General features: G+C 45.6%; 1 protein-coding gene across 6 annotated transcripts in view; it reads left to right on the forward strand.

Moving 5' to 3' along the window:
* TRAK1 (trafficking kinesin protein 1) overlaps positions 1-16,294 on the forward strand; it is a 194,890-nt gene that overhangs the window by 174,118 nt on the left and 4,478 nt on the right. For 4 of the 6 annotated variants that reach the window (XM_023515947.1, XM_023515946.1, XM_023515950.1 and 1 more), the window contains 2 exons: positions 4,656-5,003; positions 14,933-15,035. In XM_023515947.1, the coding sequence (XP_023371715.1) occupies positions 4,656-5,003; positions 14,933-15,035 (451 nt within the window). Of the gene's footprint in view, positions 1-4,655; positions 5,004-14,932; positions 15,036-15,759; positions 16,289-16,294 lie in introns of those variants that run through there. The other 2 variants (XM_023515951.1, XM_012808049.2) reach the window with 2 other exon arrangements.

Raw genomic sequence — 16,294 nt, forward strand, 5'->3', positions numbered from 1 at the left:
CAATAGTGCTTGTTAAACTTGGGCTTCCCAAACTTGTCCCTATTCCGGCAGCTCAGGTCTACAGGGCCAAGTTCCTGGTGTTGAGACCTGGACCGCATTGTGCTAGGGTTTGTTCTTACCTTCTCCTTTTCCACTGGTCTGCTCAGAACCTGATAGGATTCCCATGATCTCCAGCAGCCCAGATAAAAGTGCCCAGGGTGACAGGCCCCTGGAGAACATTGGCTGGGATCTCAGTAGATAGCCAATCTGTGTCTACCATCGATGTCTCCCTACCTGTTTAATTAATCTTGCCATCTGCTTATTGTGTCAGCCAAAATAGCTGAGCTAGGTGTTTAAGAATGTGAGTACTCTTGTCTCTCATCTTAACTTGTGAGTTGTAAAGAGCAAACAAAACATTCAAACTAGAGAGGGAGATAATCTGTGTTAAAAACACCGAGGCAGGCAATATTTCTTTTCCTGAATTTTGCTTTTCCTTTCTGATTAATTATAACTGTGGTAATATTTCCAAATAAACACTATGTAATTAAGAGAAAGGATATACTTATGAACTGTGCATTATTGCCCAGGTTTTGTTATTCTGAATACTGAGAGGAACCCTCTGACATCAGTGGGTTTGTTTTTTTTTCTCCTTTGATGATGTGGAAACATTTTAGCTGGAACACAGGTGGAGAGGGAAAAGGGTAGAGACCATCATTAAGTTTCCTCTGCTGTCCACGCCCTTGTTGCACAGAACTTTATTTTGGGGCCAACCCTAAGGGCAAAGGCTCCTATTTCCTTGTCCCATTGCCTAATCCCTGCCTCATTTTTATGTGAGTGGGAGGAGTGGGCCAGTCTTATATTGAATTGGTAGTGGGACGTAATACAGTGGGAGATAACAACTGTGTTTGTGTTTGACAAGTACAGGAAGGCAGGCTGAAGAATGAGCTGGGGAAAGGATAGGTAAGAGGCAACCCAGGCTCTGAATAAGATGTGGTTCATACTTACCTTTTATTTCGTACACCCTCTGATATGCAAGGAAGGAGTTCAGGCAGCCAGGAGATGGGTAGAATTCCCTCCTGGTGGTACAGGCAGTGGCAGCAGCAGTGAGGTGAAGCATGAGATGTTCTCCCCAGGTGCTGGGCGTGGCAAACCCTCCAGAGACCTTGGGACCAGCCAGGAGCGGAAATAGTCCATGAGCCCCATAGCATTCCATAACTGAAATAGCACAGTCAGGTTTGAGAAGACACTTGGATGGGGGTTAGAAGAGCCATTCAGGGTGTTATGACTAGGTTTCTGAGACTCCCATATGTGAGGACCCCTCACTGCTGAGAAGCAGTGTGGAGGGTTAAAAGAATGGACACTGGAGCCAGCCTTGGTTTCAGTCCCGGATTGGCCACTAGCCAGCTGTGCAACCTTTGGCAAATTACTTTGCCACCGTGTACGCAGTTTCTTCATCTGTAAAATGGAGACAGCAGGGTTACTGTTTGTTGCAAAGAATTAATGAGTTACAAGTATATACTGCTCAGAAGAGTGCCTACCCCTCAGTGAGCGCCCAGTAAAGGTTGGCTGTTCTTACGTGAGTAAGAGATGTCCATGGTGTGGGGTAAAAACCCAAGTACAATGCATCTTCCCACACCTTTTAATTGGGATCTCACTTAGTCTCCTTGGCTACGTGGTTTTCAGTGCATTTCTGCAGCCTCTTTAAGTGCACACAGCAGACCCTTAGTAGTAGCCTCCTTTCTCTCTCCAGCCTCCATGGGAGGGGTTGGGGAGGTAGATGAGGCAGCCATTGAACAGACAGAGGAGTGAGGCCCTTACCTCCAGTATCCGTGAGTTCTTTCCCTGTGGATTGTGGACATCTCAAGCCCCTTTCAAAACAACAAAGAGATCTGGCATTTGCTTGCCATGGTCCTTCACTTCACTTTTAAGAGTCTGTTGGCTTTCCCTTCTTCCCCCTCAGCAGTAGAGGTGATGCGGCCGTGTTGTACCTGGGATTTCTCATCATCCTTCGTAGATCCCAGTGTGCAGAGATGAGCATGACAATGGCTCATTTAAGACTTCTCCCTGCTGCAGTTTTGTTGTCAGGAATGTGTCAGGGTAGCCAGTGAATATGTGGACATGGGCGCATTAGGTAGTGTGAGTGGGGTTCTCAGGGGTGGTGGAGAATTCCCATCAGCAGGAGTGTAGGTCTCCTGGCAGGCCCTAGACATCCACCTGGAAGTTTTGCTGCTGACCATTTATGCAGCGGGGGACCAGGGTTTCTGGCTGGAACACTGATGGCCTTGTTCTCAGACCTGTAGATTTTGGGGATTAGGCAGTGTGAGATTACTGAAAGAACCTGACCAAAGCGACTTTGCGAAGTTATCTAACTTCTGGCAGCCTCTGCTCCCCCATCTTTAAAGTACTTAGTTCAGAGGGTGGCTTTGAGGAGTGAGTTGATGTAATACATGTAAAAAAATTGCCATGCAGGCCTGCTTCAATACACAGCTTAATAAAAAAAAAAAAGTGATGTGGCTCCTGCGGCTCAGAGTCCCAGAAGCTGGTTTCAGCAGGTCTGCTGAGACTTGGCTGTGTTTGACAGTGCTGCTGGTGAGCTGCTTTTGGGGAACAGGTCCTCTCCAAAAGTGAGCTTGAGTCTTGAGTGCTTCCTTCAGATTCTCAGGATATCTGAGAGTTAAGAACCACAGCTCTATAGCAAGGTTTTTTAATATTGGCACTGTTGACATTGAGGTCCAGGTCATTTCTTGTTTATGGGGACTGTCCTGTGCCTTGTAGGATTTTAGCAGCATCCCTGACCTCTACCCACCTGACGCCATTAGCATCCCCCTCTTCTTCTACAGTTGTAACAACCAAAAATGTCTCCGGTCCCAAATGTCCCCACAGGTAAAATCATCCCTAGTTGAATACCAGTGCTCTAGACGTATCTTACCCACCCAGCGAGATGCCCTCTTTCATTATATTCACTCTTCACTATCTTGTTTCATTTCTCTTTTGCATCTGGAGTATTTTCTATTTATATTCAATAGAGTCCGATTAAGTAGACTGCTATTATACCTGTTCACACATGAAACTGGAGTAGACCGTGAAGTGAATGTTTAGGAACTCTTTCAATGTGTACTAGAAGGATATACATTTTTTTTTCTTTTAAGTGGATTTGAAATTGCCCACTGACAAAATATTTTCAAGCTTTCCTGGCTGAGAAGTTATTTTCCGGTGGTGTTTGGAGATAGTGCACTCACTGGACACACCAGAGGGTCCTGGACCTCTTCCTCATCCCAGCACCTGCTGGTGTTTCCGTTCTCTTTTATCTTGGCTCCTGAGAGGCTGGCTCCTAGCAGCCCTGGTTCCTTTTCTTTCGCTCCCCAGGGCAGCCTGGTAGCCAGCAGGGATTCTTGCCTACTCAACAAGTATACCCTGGGTAAACCAGCGGCAATTGTCTGGGCGTCCACTTGTGTGGGGAGGCACCTGTCCTCTGGTGCCTGATAACCTCTTCAAAATCTCTCTTTTGAGTGTAGAATATTTATTTCTGCGGCGGTGTGCACGTGGGTCACTTATCTGTAGCAAAGGACTAGAACTCCCAGCCTCACAGGCTGTCCACCACCATTACCAGTATCATGTGAGGTGTTAATAAGTATTTCAAGGGGAAAAGAGGGTTGCTGTATCAAATAGGTTGAGCAGAAACCCAGGACTTTATAGCATACTAAAGGTTCTGAGATGCACTTACATACTAAAGGTTCTGTAAATACACTTCTTGACCCAAGTTCCTAAGCATACTAGGCCTTGGAATACTTCTCTTTGTAGAGCCCCTGTGACACCTTGAGGTCCTCAGGGACACAGACCGATGTTATTACAGACCTTGCCTGATAGCATCTGAGTCCTGGGGTCTGGTGTCACCGAGGACATGGGCTTCTCTGCTTTAGACCTCTGCGTGAAGAGACTCCCTCTTCCTAAGCTTGCAGCCTCTTGAAGTTGATGGCAGAATACAGTAAACCTAAGTAAAGGAGGTGATGGTCACACCTATCACTTATCTCTGTGTGCTACTTTTCTTTTGTGAGTCGTGGGGTTGCTTTGACATTATCTTGTTCTGCCTGAGCTGTGTCCTTCCTGTACCCAGCAATGTGTATTTAGCATTGAATTGGTACGTGGGCATCTTCCTTTTATGCTCATCTTGCCACTTTTTGCTCTTCTATTTATAAAATGATATGTTGAACTTGGGGGTTGACATTGGAGTATAACATTAATTTTACTTTAAGAAAACAACTGGCGAGTCCTTAAATTAATGACCTTTCTGGGTATGGTAGGATCTTAGCTACCATTGCATAGCAGGAAGGGCCAAGACTGCTCCACCAAAGTCCCCACCGTAGCACACCTATAGAGGCTCAGGTCCTGCTGGGTTCACACTAAGCACTCTGAGTTTAGCCAACAGCTATCATCTAAGATAGGGGTCCTCAAACTTTTTAAACAGGGGGCCAGTTCACTGTCCCTCAGACCGTTGGAGGGCTGGACTGTAGGCCCCAGGACAAGTTGGCTGCTAAGCAGGACAGGCAGCAGTGGCAAAAACACCCAACGGGCCAGATAAATGTCCTAGGCGGGCTGCATGTGGCCCACCAGCTGTAGTTTGAGGATGCCTGATCTAAGATTTCTATTCTAACCCTCTCTTCCCTTTTTCCTACAAGGTTCTGCCACCCTTCACCACTGGCAGCAATTGGCCCAGCCTCACCTTGGGGGCATCCTGGACCCCCGTCCTGGTGTGGTCACCAAGGGCTTCCGGACACTGGACGTTGACCTGGATGAAGTGTACTGCCTTAACGACTTTGAAGAAGATGACACAGGTGACCACATTTCTCTCCCGGGCCTAGCTACCTCTACGCCAGTTCAGCACCCAGAGACCTCAGGTGAGAGGTCGCGAGCACACGTGACTGTCTCAGGCAGCAGAAGTTACCCAAGCCGGCCTCAGGCTTCCTCAGAGGAGATGCAGGAGCCGCCAACGGCCACGGAGGAGGAGGAGGAGGAGGAGGGGTCTGGTGAGGGCACCACGATAAGTCCTGTAAACTTGGCACCTTACCCGGAGGCAGAGTTCTGGGCCATCCTCACCTCTGTTCCGGGCACCATCCGTAGTGGCTCTCTGTCTGTAGCTTCCGCTCGTCTGTGTGGGTGATTATTAAAGCATTCCCATTGCGCAGTTCTGTTTTTAATACAGAATCTGACGCCTCCTATTTGTAACAAATGGGTGTAACTCCCTGCCCCATCTTGGAGGTGCATGGCCCAGCAGGGCTTTTAAAGTGGGAACAGGAAAGGCTGCTAAAAAGAAGTGGATTATTGGGTCCCCTGAGAACATCAGCACCCTTCTTCCTGTTATGTGTTTCTCCCTGTGTCTACAGGGCAGATTCTCAAATCCCCTGGTGACTTCCAAACTGAGCTGAGCTAGGCAGTTGTGGGGAAATGATGAGGGCTGCATTGTTCAGAAGGTGAATAAGAGAAGCTATTACCTGTATGCTATATTAAGATACAATGAAGCCTAGGAAATGTTCAGGATTTCAGACAACATTAAAAGATCAGCCTTTTTTACTTTCCTAACTTCAATGCAGGCATATATGTTGTTTTCTTTCGAGCTTATAGGTGTGGTCCAAGTGGCTTTTGGGGAAGTGCAATATTCCTTAGCTAAATAAACCCTAAGAGAAGGTCATTAAGCTTTTCCAGAGAGAGGACATAGAGGAATCTGGAAAAGAGCTCTGCCTGATCTCCCTTCCCCCAGCATTAAGGCAGAATTAACCACACCCCAGTGGCCACTGGGAAAGCAGGGCCCCTGGGAACCATGAGGTCATATGATTACTGTTTACCCCAACGGTTTGCTTTGGCCCAACTTCCTAGACCTCAGAGTTCCTTGTGCTTAGAAGACAGAGCTCTTGTGGGATAAAGAGAGAGACCCAGAAACGATGAATTAACCTGATGTTATCATCCTCATAACATTCATGACTTACCAAGTTTGAAGAAAGGACATTTATCCTGGTGATTCATGGTTTTCAGCTATGAAGGCCATCACACTCCCCATGAAATACCAGGCAGAAAAGAGCCTAGGCTCATGGTCGTATTTTGAATCCCCTGGCTAATTTCAGACAGCTATGATCAAGGAACTTTGAGACCAACTTTTCTCTTGTTCTTTGACATAAACTTTAGAGGAGTCATCAAGTAAAAAGGATTTATTTACGTGGGTTTGTTTATGATTTAATTTTTTTTTCCTTTTGAGCAGTTACCATATTAAGCATGTGATGGAATAAAAATGTTTGTTATTTCATATCCACACACCCAAGAAAGGGAAGAAAGGGAAACCAGCTGCATATGGTGCCTCCCTTGTTATCAGCACCCATGCCCATCTGGATGGCAGGTGATGAAGCAGAAAGATGACATCTGGCTGCTGCTTGTGGTTGAAAGGGTGGGCATTGTGTTGAGTGAGATGCCCTTGCTGCAGCTGGCAGGGAAGAGAGGGTGAGTCGTAGAAGTTCAAAGAAGCACCAATTGTAGAGAAGGAATAAAGCTTAGCAAGTCAACAAAGAACTTCTGTCAGAGAGCAGAGGGAGAAGGACCAATTATGAGGACTAAAGTCCCGACCACTTTCCATACCATAAGCAAAGACAAATTTTGTGTTCTCTCCTTATTCAAACCTGCAGCTAATTCATCCCGGCAACTTTCTTTGAAGAGAGGCAAGAATATTTGTAGTTGAAACTGTAGGAGGCAAAGGTTGGAGGTATATGATCAGAAAAGAATGATCTGGTTGCTGAAGGTTATTTAGGAAGGATCTGACCATTTAGATCAGAGTTCTTTTTATTTTCTGGGTAAGATTCATCATTAAAAGCTGGTTGCAGAAGGAAACTATAAATGAAGATTCGCCTCTTTTTTTGTCTATTGGGAGTGACATTTTGATTCTTAGAAGGAAAAGTACATGACTCTCCAGTCATCCTGGAGGCCCCAACGGGCTCTGTGCCTGCAATCTGGAGTGGTAGGTAGACAGATGAGCTTTAGGAGGAGGCCTAGGGCATCCTCTGTCCTAGTGTTTGTGTCCAGGGTGGTCTGGTGCCCAATGCTTGGGCTTTTCTGTGGCCAAACAGCACTACCCCAGGAGCTGCCCTCTGCCTGGGAGGACTCTGTAGGGAGACACAACTGGTATGATGGGAGGAAATATGGAAGATTTGTGTATTAGGCCCTTGTGTCTAGAGCAGTGTTTTTCAACCTTTTTTTAATCTCATGGCATACTTGAACCTATAAACTTCCACTGCACACTTAAATTATGTTGATTAAAGAGGAAGCAAAAAAAAAAATACTTAACTGTGCTTTGAACTTCTTTTGAAAATAATTTGATTAATGATCTTTAAAAATTATCACGCCTAAGATCCTCTCACAGCACACGAGTGTGCTGTGTGTGGCACACCAGTTGGAAATCACTAGTCTAGAGCCTACTGCCCCATGGAGAAAAAGTTTTGAGTACTGGAAAACTTTACATGTAGTAATATATTTTAATGTATTTATTGAGGCATCATTTGCTGATTTTTATAATCCCATGTTTTTAAAAGGGTGATTCGATGTTATTGTATTGTAAATAATTTAGATGATTAAAATGAATTATTTAAAACATTTTAAAAATACAGTTTTACTTTATTTCAGCAGTATGTTTTATGTTTTAATTCATATAGAAAGTATACTTTGTCAGAAATAATCATCTTGTCCTGTGAGTAATCAATATTTTAGATATGTGTGGGTAAGAGCCTATGTGTGGTATTAAGAGTTAAAGTCACCCAGTTAAGTCTGTAGTTGGTTAGTGGAATGGACAGTTCCGTTGAATTATCTTGATCCTTAAAAGTAAGAAAGAGTTGGGATTAAAGCCAACCCACAGCGATAGAGGAAGTTGAAGTTCAGTTCATTTTAATACTCATATACATGGATACTAGTAATTACATACGGGGGGAAATATCCTAAAACAAGCTCATGGCACCTTACCTGGCAGCGGCCCTGCCAGGAGCTGTATCATAATGGGCTGAGAGCCTAAAGTCAGTGTGGAGGGCAAAAATCACACTTGATCAAAATTACCCTTGAAAAATACCCTAAATTGTCTACACCTGGGCCCCAAGAGGCAAAAGCCAAGAATTAACCTTTTGTGTCACTTCCTTTTCTGATATCAAAGCCCAAGTTTATGAGCAGCTACTGTATGAGGGAAGGGAGCACAGCTTGTGGTGGAAAGGAGCCAGGCAGTAAGGCCAGTATTCCTGCAGCTTCTCCTGGAGGCAGGGCCAATTAGAGCAAAGCCATACCAGTCAGCATTCTGTCTTGCATTTAGCCTCGCAATGGGCCATAGAAACAGGTCCAGATAGGTGTGAGAACAAGCTGGCCTGGGGGGTTCCATGGATCTGGAAGGAAAACTCTGGTACACTCAGTTCACAAACCCTTGGGTACAGGGAAGTTTCTTCCCGTGGTCTCCACTGAGACAGTGATGGTAAATTCTCTTCTGGTGGGAATACCTCTCGATCCAGGGGAGTGGGCCATTCTGGCCAGGGTGAACGGCCTGCTCACACCCACATGCGCAAGGGGATGCTAAGGAAGCCCCTGTGATCTTGCACAGGATGTGTGTTTAAACCAGAGCAAAGCATCAATTCAGAAGTGGAAAAATGAACAAAGAATGACAGAATTGACTCCTCTAAAACCAACAGCCTAGTCAACCCTGCTTAAAGTTTCCAGAACAAAGCCCGCTTGTTGAAAGTGGTTTCTGTATGGCATCCTCACCTCTGAAAACCATGGAGAACACAGCATTCCTAGAGGCATCACATGGGTTTCAGACGAGCAGGCATCTGCACCTGCCACTTGTCTGATCTGGGGGGGGCTATAAGGGAGCACACGGTGCCCAGACTTGGGTGAGTTGTACAGCTGCCTAGAGAAGCTCGGGAGACGTGCTCCCAAACTAGCTTTGGAATCACCAGCAAGGGAAGATCTCAGTGTAGCTCAGCCAGGCCAGCTCCCTTTGCTTGTTGGTGTCTGCCTGACAGAGGACATGGGTCTGCCCTTGTTGTCCTGGCAAGGATCCCAAGAAATTTTTGCATTTGCCCTTTTGACATTTTGAACAGCATCCAAAAATAACCCCCTTTTCTCTAGAAGATAAGTCAGGGGCACTGGAGAGAATTGTGACCTTTGCAAGATTCTGTGAAATTGTTCATGTCTTAAATACTTTTTAAATGAAACAGAGAGTAGACAGCTTGGTATAATGGGAAGGGATGACTTTTAATTTTGCAGAAACCAAAAATAACTTGTACAGAAACCAAAAAAAAAGATCTGCTTCAGAATCTCTGTGATAAAAAGCTCCCAAGTTCCTGCTGGCCCCATATCTGATGCCCAAGGGGCTCATGGGTCTCTAGAGAGCTGCAGGCCAGACAAGGGTTCTCTTAAAGACATACTTAAGAAGAGATAAACAGTTACCATAAGCTAACGTAAAGTCTGGAAATAAAGTCTTAAAAAATGTCATCCTCGGGGCGGCACCTGTGGCTCAAAGGAGTAGGGTACTGGCCCCATATACCGGAGGTGGTGGGTTCAATGGCAAATATATATATACATCTATATATATATATATCATCCTCTACAAATACTTTATAGTTTTTCTTATTAAATCATAACTGTATACATTAATACTATCATGGGGTACAGTGTACTGTTTCTGTATACAATTTGAAATACTTTCATCCAACTGGTTAACATAGCCTTCATGTCTTTTTCTTAGTTATTGTGTTAAGACATTTATATTCTACCTTTAGAGAGATTCACATGTACCCTTATAGGATGAACCATAGGCGTGATCCCACCAATCACCCTCCCTCCACCCACCCTCACTCCTCTGCCTCTCCCCTCTCCCATATTCCTGGGCTAAATTTGGGTTATAGCTTTCCTGTGAAAGCTATAAATTAATTTCATAGTAGGGCTGAGTACATTGGATACTTTTTCTTCCATTCTTGAGATACTTTGCTAAGAAGAATATTTTCCAGCTCCATCCATGTAAACATGAAGGAGGTAAAGTCTCCATCAGTTTAAGATCACTTTTATCTTATTATAAGAAAGCTGCATTGCTACATTGAAACTACTCTTGATTCCCCAATACCTTCTGGAGGAAAATACTTGTTAAAGCTGCATTAATTAACATGATATTTATATTAATGATGAATCATAGGGCAAACAAAAGCTTTATGGAGCTTTGCCCACATGAACTCATCATAGAACCTCTGCCCCGTCCCCAGAAATTTTATGGGTAGAGTTATATAATGAAGTAACAGAAGAAAGCCTTCAAAGCATTTTCTATGCCTTGATATTTAGAAAGAATTTTGAAGGCATTGCTTCTTGCCTCTTTGTTTAATGAAAGGAGCTATTTCTTATAGCTAACTGGCAAAGAAATATCTTCTTTCCCCCTTTCAACCCCTCGATCAAAAAACAACAAAGTTATTAGAAGCGGGGCATTAAGAAAATACTGGTATTCTTAAGGCTTAGTTGAGGCCACCCTGCCTTGAAGTTGGGTAGACAGGGGCTTTTATTTTCAGTAGATTTGTTCTTGCTTGGATAGAAAAGGCTGGCCTGCAGGTGCCTCTGTTGGGTGTTGGTTAATGAGTTTATAGAACTTGCAAAGCTGATCCAAATCATGTGAGGGTATCATCATACACAACACATCCAAATTAAGAAAGGGAAAGAAAGGTCGGGGCATTTGGTTAATTTTCCACAGCCATTTCCACTGAAGAGTGGACAAAGAGTATGGAAGGCTGTCAGTGCATCACAAAGACAGGGTCCCGTTTTCCAAGCTTTTGAGATGCATTTGTAATTTTTTTTTTTTTTTTTTTACGTTTTTAGAAGTTATTTATTTATTTTTTTGAGGCAGAGTCTCAAGCTGTCACCCTGGGTAGAGTGCCGTGGCGGCACAGCTCACAGCTACCTCAAGCCTTGGGCTTAAGCAATTCTCTTGCCTCAGCCTCCCACATAGCTGGGACTACAGGTGCCTGCCACAATGCCCAGTTATTTTTTTGTTGTTGGAGTTGTCATTGTTGTTTTAGCTAGCCCAGGCTGGGTTTGAACCCGCTAGCCTGTGTGTATTTGACCGGCTCCCTACCCACTGAACTATGTATGGGCACTGCCCTTTAGAAGTTATTTACATGAAATTTTAAAAATATAGCTTGGCTGTGTGACATGACTGGTGTTTATCCGTCCTCAAAGGAGAAGCAGCTGTGCACAAGTGTGTACTGTGTGGCCCATAGAAACACACCAGGTGCAGCTGTATTCTCTGACATCTCGGTGGGCTCATGTGGGAGTTCTTTTAAGGACTAGGTTCTAGAAAGCTTCTAGAAAGCTTCTGTTGTCCCCAGCACATTACCAGTCTGCCCTTCCACATAGAATGGAGTAAAAGAACACCATTAGGATTGAATGAAATGGCGGAGTTGGTGTGAACAAAGCTCCACCAAGTCCCTGGGAATCCCTGCGCCCTGCCACTGTCCCACCCTGGTCTGTACTCTTTTTGCAGCCTCATGATGAAAGCGGTGGGCTTTCCTGCCTATCTCCCCTGGGGGGCTAAGCGATGCACACGCCAGCAGCCACCCTGGCTTATATGGCACAATGTGCAGGGGCAGCCAGGGAGCAGACCCCGACTTTGCTAGAGACTGGGACCCTGTCAGGGCTCCTTCATCACTGGCTCCAGTAGCAGAATCCCAACCACCCTGCTTTCTAGTCAGTCCCAGACATCACAGGCCCCAGGGAAGCACTGGCAGCCAGTGCCACTTTCCACATGCACCTTATCCAGCCAGAAAGCATGCCAGTGTCCTCCCAGAGGGCAGGGACCAGGACTTTCACCCTGTGAAGTCCTCTGCTGCACCCATCTGCAGCTAGTAGAAGGAGGGGTGCTTGAATGAGGCATGTTTTCAGTACAAAAAGAGTGTATGCTGGCCTACCAACAGTGAAAGTCTTCAATCATCAAGGATTAATTAAATTTAAAGCTCATCAAATGTTGTACCAGTGTCAGAACTTGGGAGAAGAACAATTAAAAATAATAAAAGACTAGAGTTTCTTACTGGCAAATGCTAATTCACTCCTAAATAAAATAGTGAAAGTACTTGTCACCATGAAAACTCCAGCCTGTACTGTGTGCCCATCTCCCCACAACACTCTGAAGCTAGGTCGAGAGAGGAAATAAGAAGTAAGGGAGTATGGGATGGTGCCTGTGGCTCAAGGAGTAGGGCGCTGGCCCCATATACCGGGGTGGCGGGTTCAAACCCAGCCCCAGCCAAAACTGCAAATAAAAAAAAAGTAAGGGAGTGAAAGCAGTAATTGTAAGAAGCCTGTCCTTCTAACCCCCAAAGTGCACAGCATGAGATGAACACATAATACCACCTTCTGCAAAGAACTTCTGGTTTAGATAAAGCAGGGCCTTCGGTGTAGATATAGCAGGGCCTTCAGTGTGTGGTGTGGCCTTGGTGATGTTAGTGGTGAACCCTCGTCATGAGCCCCCCGCTCCCTGCCAAGAACAATGTTTTATGTGCCTCTTACTATTATTTTTTTTTTTTAGCACTTGCTCTCTCCCTGCAGCCAGGGCTTTGGGAATCAGCCTGTTGCTTCTCTGTGACAAGCACGAGAAGCCCTGCTGAGCCCAGCCTCAGGTGACTCACTGTGTCTATGTTGTGTCCCAAGGAAGGGTGGTGCAGCAGCGGCCCGGCAGTCAGTGGTGACGTGCGGAGAGTTGGCGGGTCCAGGCGTCCCCGTGGTATTTTGCAGGGGCTGAACCTCTGGCTTTGGCACTTTTGACCCTTGTTGATCTTCCTTGGTCTTCTAAAGCTGTTCATTGCTTCTGGGGAGTGGTGACTTGTGAATTTTTAGCAGCCTTTTCCTATCCCCAAAACCCATTTGTATAAGATGGGTTTTGCTTCTGCTGATGCAGTTATGTCTCTAAAATGTCCATCTTATACTACCTGTTGTGATTGAAGATCTAATACATGAGGTGGGGGGTGGGATGTGAACATTCGTGACTGGCCATGTTGATTTGATGGTCTGGCCATGTGTTTAAATGGGTACGCTTCTGATTTTAAATACAGCCTTGCCTTGTTTGATTTTTTTTCTCAATGTTATCTCTCTTTCAACTATTTTGTCTTTAATTATTTCTATTTCCTGCTTTTTCCTCCCTTCCCAAATAACCCCTCATGCCTATTATTTGGGACGCTTTTCTCAGGTTTTCTGTTGCTTTTGTTTCTAGACCTTATTACAGTCAGAGACTCGTGATTGTTTGGTTGCCTTTTCTTCATAGCTTATTCCATTTTTCTTTGCTTGCAGCAATTTCTTAGTTATTAGAGTTCCTAAACCACTACACTTATTGGTCAAGAGACAAAGATTCATAAAGGCTATTTTTATGTGTTTTTATTTTCTTTCCCTTTCTTCCCACTTTGCCTGGAGCTCCCTGTGGAAAATTTGCTGTCATGGCCATGGTGCTGGCTGTCCTGCCAAGGGCCACAGGGGCCTCCTTTGCCACAGAGCTGGGCTAGACCATAATAATCAGGGCAAACCAGTCTTGCCTTGCTCCTCTAGTCACTGTTGCCATTTTTGTGCTCTCAATTTGTCCTGCCTGCTTCAAGTTGTTTGTCTCCAGCATTTTTTTTTTAATTTTTATTTTTGTTTCACCTGGTTTCTGGTTCTTTTAAGACACATCAATTATGTGTGGATCTGTAGGTTGGGGGCACCACCTATTCTGTTTTGTTTCCCTTTTCCTTTTTGTCAAATCCAAGAGAAAACTTCTCATGAAGAGCTAGAAAATTCTAGTTCACAGCCTTTTGAATCTGCATAGCCTCTGAATCCTCTTGGCCTCTGATATCCTAATCCGTTTTCTCCCAGGAGGTCTCTGGGGGCTGAGCTGCTACAGGGGCAGAGGGGAGGGCGGGACGGGGTGGGAGAGTCATCCCAGTACTTCACTGTGCATGCTATTTGGTGCAGCATCTTTTTTTTTTCTTTTTTCTTTTTTCCCCCTGATGCCTGAGTTATGAATGAGGTTGACCTCTACAATCATGATGTCTCCCATAGCCTCCATTACTCATTCCTCTGCCAGCTTTCTGATGCATGGTCCTAATACTTTGTGACTTACTCTGCTCCTGAGCAGAGTCCTCAGCTGCCTCAACAGCAACTTGGTAGAGCATTAAAAGGAAGTAGATTTAGGATCACTTGTTGCCATCTCATTTTCATTAGAAATCAGATATCCCAGAGATGGCAGGAAAGCAGCCGGAGGGTAAGCAGGGGATACCTGTGCCACTGGTACCACTGTGCGTCAGACCAGACTGGACCCTGGAGCTTTAGCAGCACTCCAGAGAGCCCTGATCTCTGGAACTTTTGCCACCTCATTGTTGAGGCAGCTGAGGTCCCCATCTTCCATCGTGACAATCACACATAGGCAGTAGTGGAACCAGCTTCCCTAAGCCCCTTTTTGTGAGAACAGAAAAGGGAGCTATGCACCTTGCCCTGTTTCCAGGAGCCAAGGGCCTCTCCCTGCCTGCGCCTCTCCCTTTCCTCCAACCAGAGTTTTGGTACCTGTTTACCAATGAAATCAAATATAAAGCAACAAAAGAAGATAGCAGATTCTACCCTGAGGAGGGAAACCAAATTTACCCACAAAGACCCTTTAAGCCCCCACTCTCACCAACTGGATCCACTACTGGCCCAAGAATGAGGAACCTTGTCTGGATTGGGTTGGAAGCTAGAATCCGATGCTCTGCAGACCAGTGCTCAAAATTGTAGTTATTTTTGAGGAACCACCTTCAGTCCAGAACATGTGTGTTTCACCTTCCTCGCCCAGATCCAGTCAACAAGGTAGCTCATCACTTCTTGCATCTGTTGAGGGTCATGCTGGATTATTATTTTTGTCATTGTTATACTAAGATGCAAGGAATATGTTTTGTTCCCCTCAATTTAGCACACCACCCTGGGAAGTGCATGTCACAGACCAACTCCACCTTCACCTTTACCACCTGTCGAATCCTGCATCCTTCAGATGAGCTCACTCGGGTCACACCAAGGTAAGGAGCACACACCTGGGGTGGGCAGGGGTGGGCTGATATTGGGGTACCCCTTGCCTGTAAGCCTTAATGTTGAGGAAAGCCGAGTAGAGAGCTTCATTCAGAAACCAACTTTATGTAGCCAGCTTAAGCATCTCATCAGCATTCGCAGTTATTCTGGGTCCCATCTTTCCTTTTGAATCAAGGCTCCTAGTTGCTCTTTTAGTTGGCCATAGATGGATTAAGGAGGTCTACCCCTCCTTAACCAGCTGATGCTGACACTACTACAGGCCCTACAGCCAAGTCTGTTGGATTTTTGCAACCAAGTTTATCAACAGAGCATGGAGTTCTTTCCTGGATGGAGTTAACTCAGCCCTGTGGAAGGGCTTTTGCCTCTGGAATAGGTGCCAGGAACTACACCCTGCAGCCAAACTGTGATGACTAAAGTCACAATACTCTAAGACTGAGCCCAGCACAGTTCGTTTCACAGTTCATTGATCAGGAGGACTCGTATTGTGTGGGTTGGTCTGTTTGGCTTGATTTCAGGCCTTCCATAGCTCCTAGTGAAAGGGAACACAGTCTCTCCCAACACAGCAGAGTGACCCCCTCAGCCACTCTCTGTGTGATACGGTTAAGCAAGATGCCAGTTAATGGCAAGCAGAACAGAAAGGGAGGGTGGTAAAAAGGGCTAGCTTGAGAGAGCAGCGTCCAAAGAGCACCTTAAACTGTAAATGATTCTCCGCAGGTCATGTGAGGAGGACGACGAAGCAGCCATATGCCCCGTTGAGCTGAGAGGAGATGTAGGGCAGAGAGTCTGAGCCCACAGGCGAGGCAGGGGGTGAGCACACTGTCAGCAGGGCCTGCCTGGCAGGGTTACATGGAAGGAGCTGTGTGCACGTGTGGCCACCACTAACCCGGGGACTTAGCTGTGAATGTGTCTCTGTGGTTGTGCCTGGCTAACGTGGCCTTCAACAGTCAATACCCCTAACCCATCTCAACAGCCCCAGTCCAGCTGAGTGCCAGCACTAATAAAGGCCTAACCCAATGTTCTCACCAGACCCAGACGGGGATTTGTAAATTATACCTTTGTCTTCCCGTCTCCCTCCCTGCCCTTGGAGAATGTGGTTTCCCCATCCTATGGCTTTACATTTGGAAGAGATTGTTTTTAAAACCATGGGACAAAGCTTCCCCCTGTGGGAGGCTGGTGTCCTGGGTAACTAGGTGGCACTCTTGTGACCACAGCCATAGGACTGAGACCACACTCACATCTTCATACAGCC

The sequence above is a fragment of the Otolemur garnettii genome, unplaced genomic scaffold (assembly GCF_000181295.1).
Source record: "Otolemur garnettii isolate 467f Iridium unplaced genomic scaffold, OtoGar3 scaffold00082, whole genome shotgun sequence".
Taxonomy (NCBI): Eukaryota; Metazoa; Chordata; class Mammalia; order Primates; family Galagidae; genus Otolemur; species Otolemur garnettii.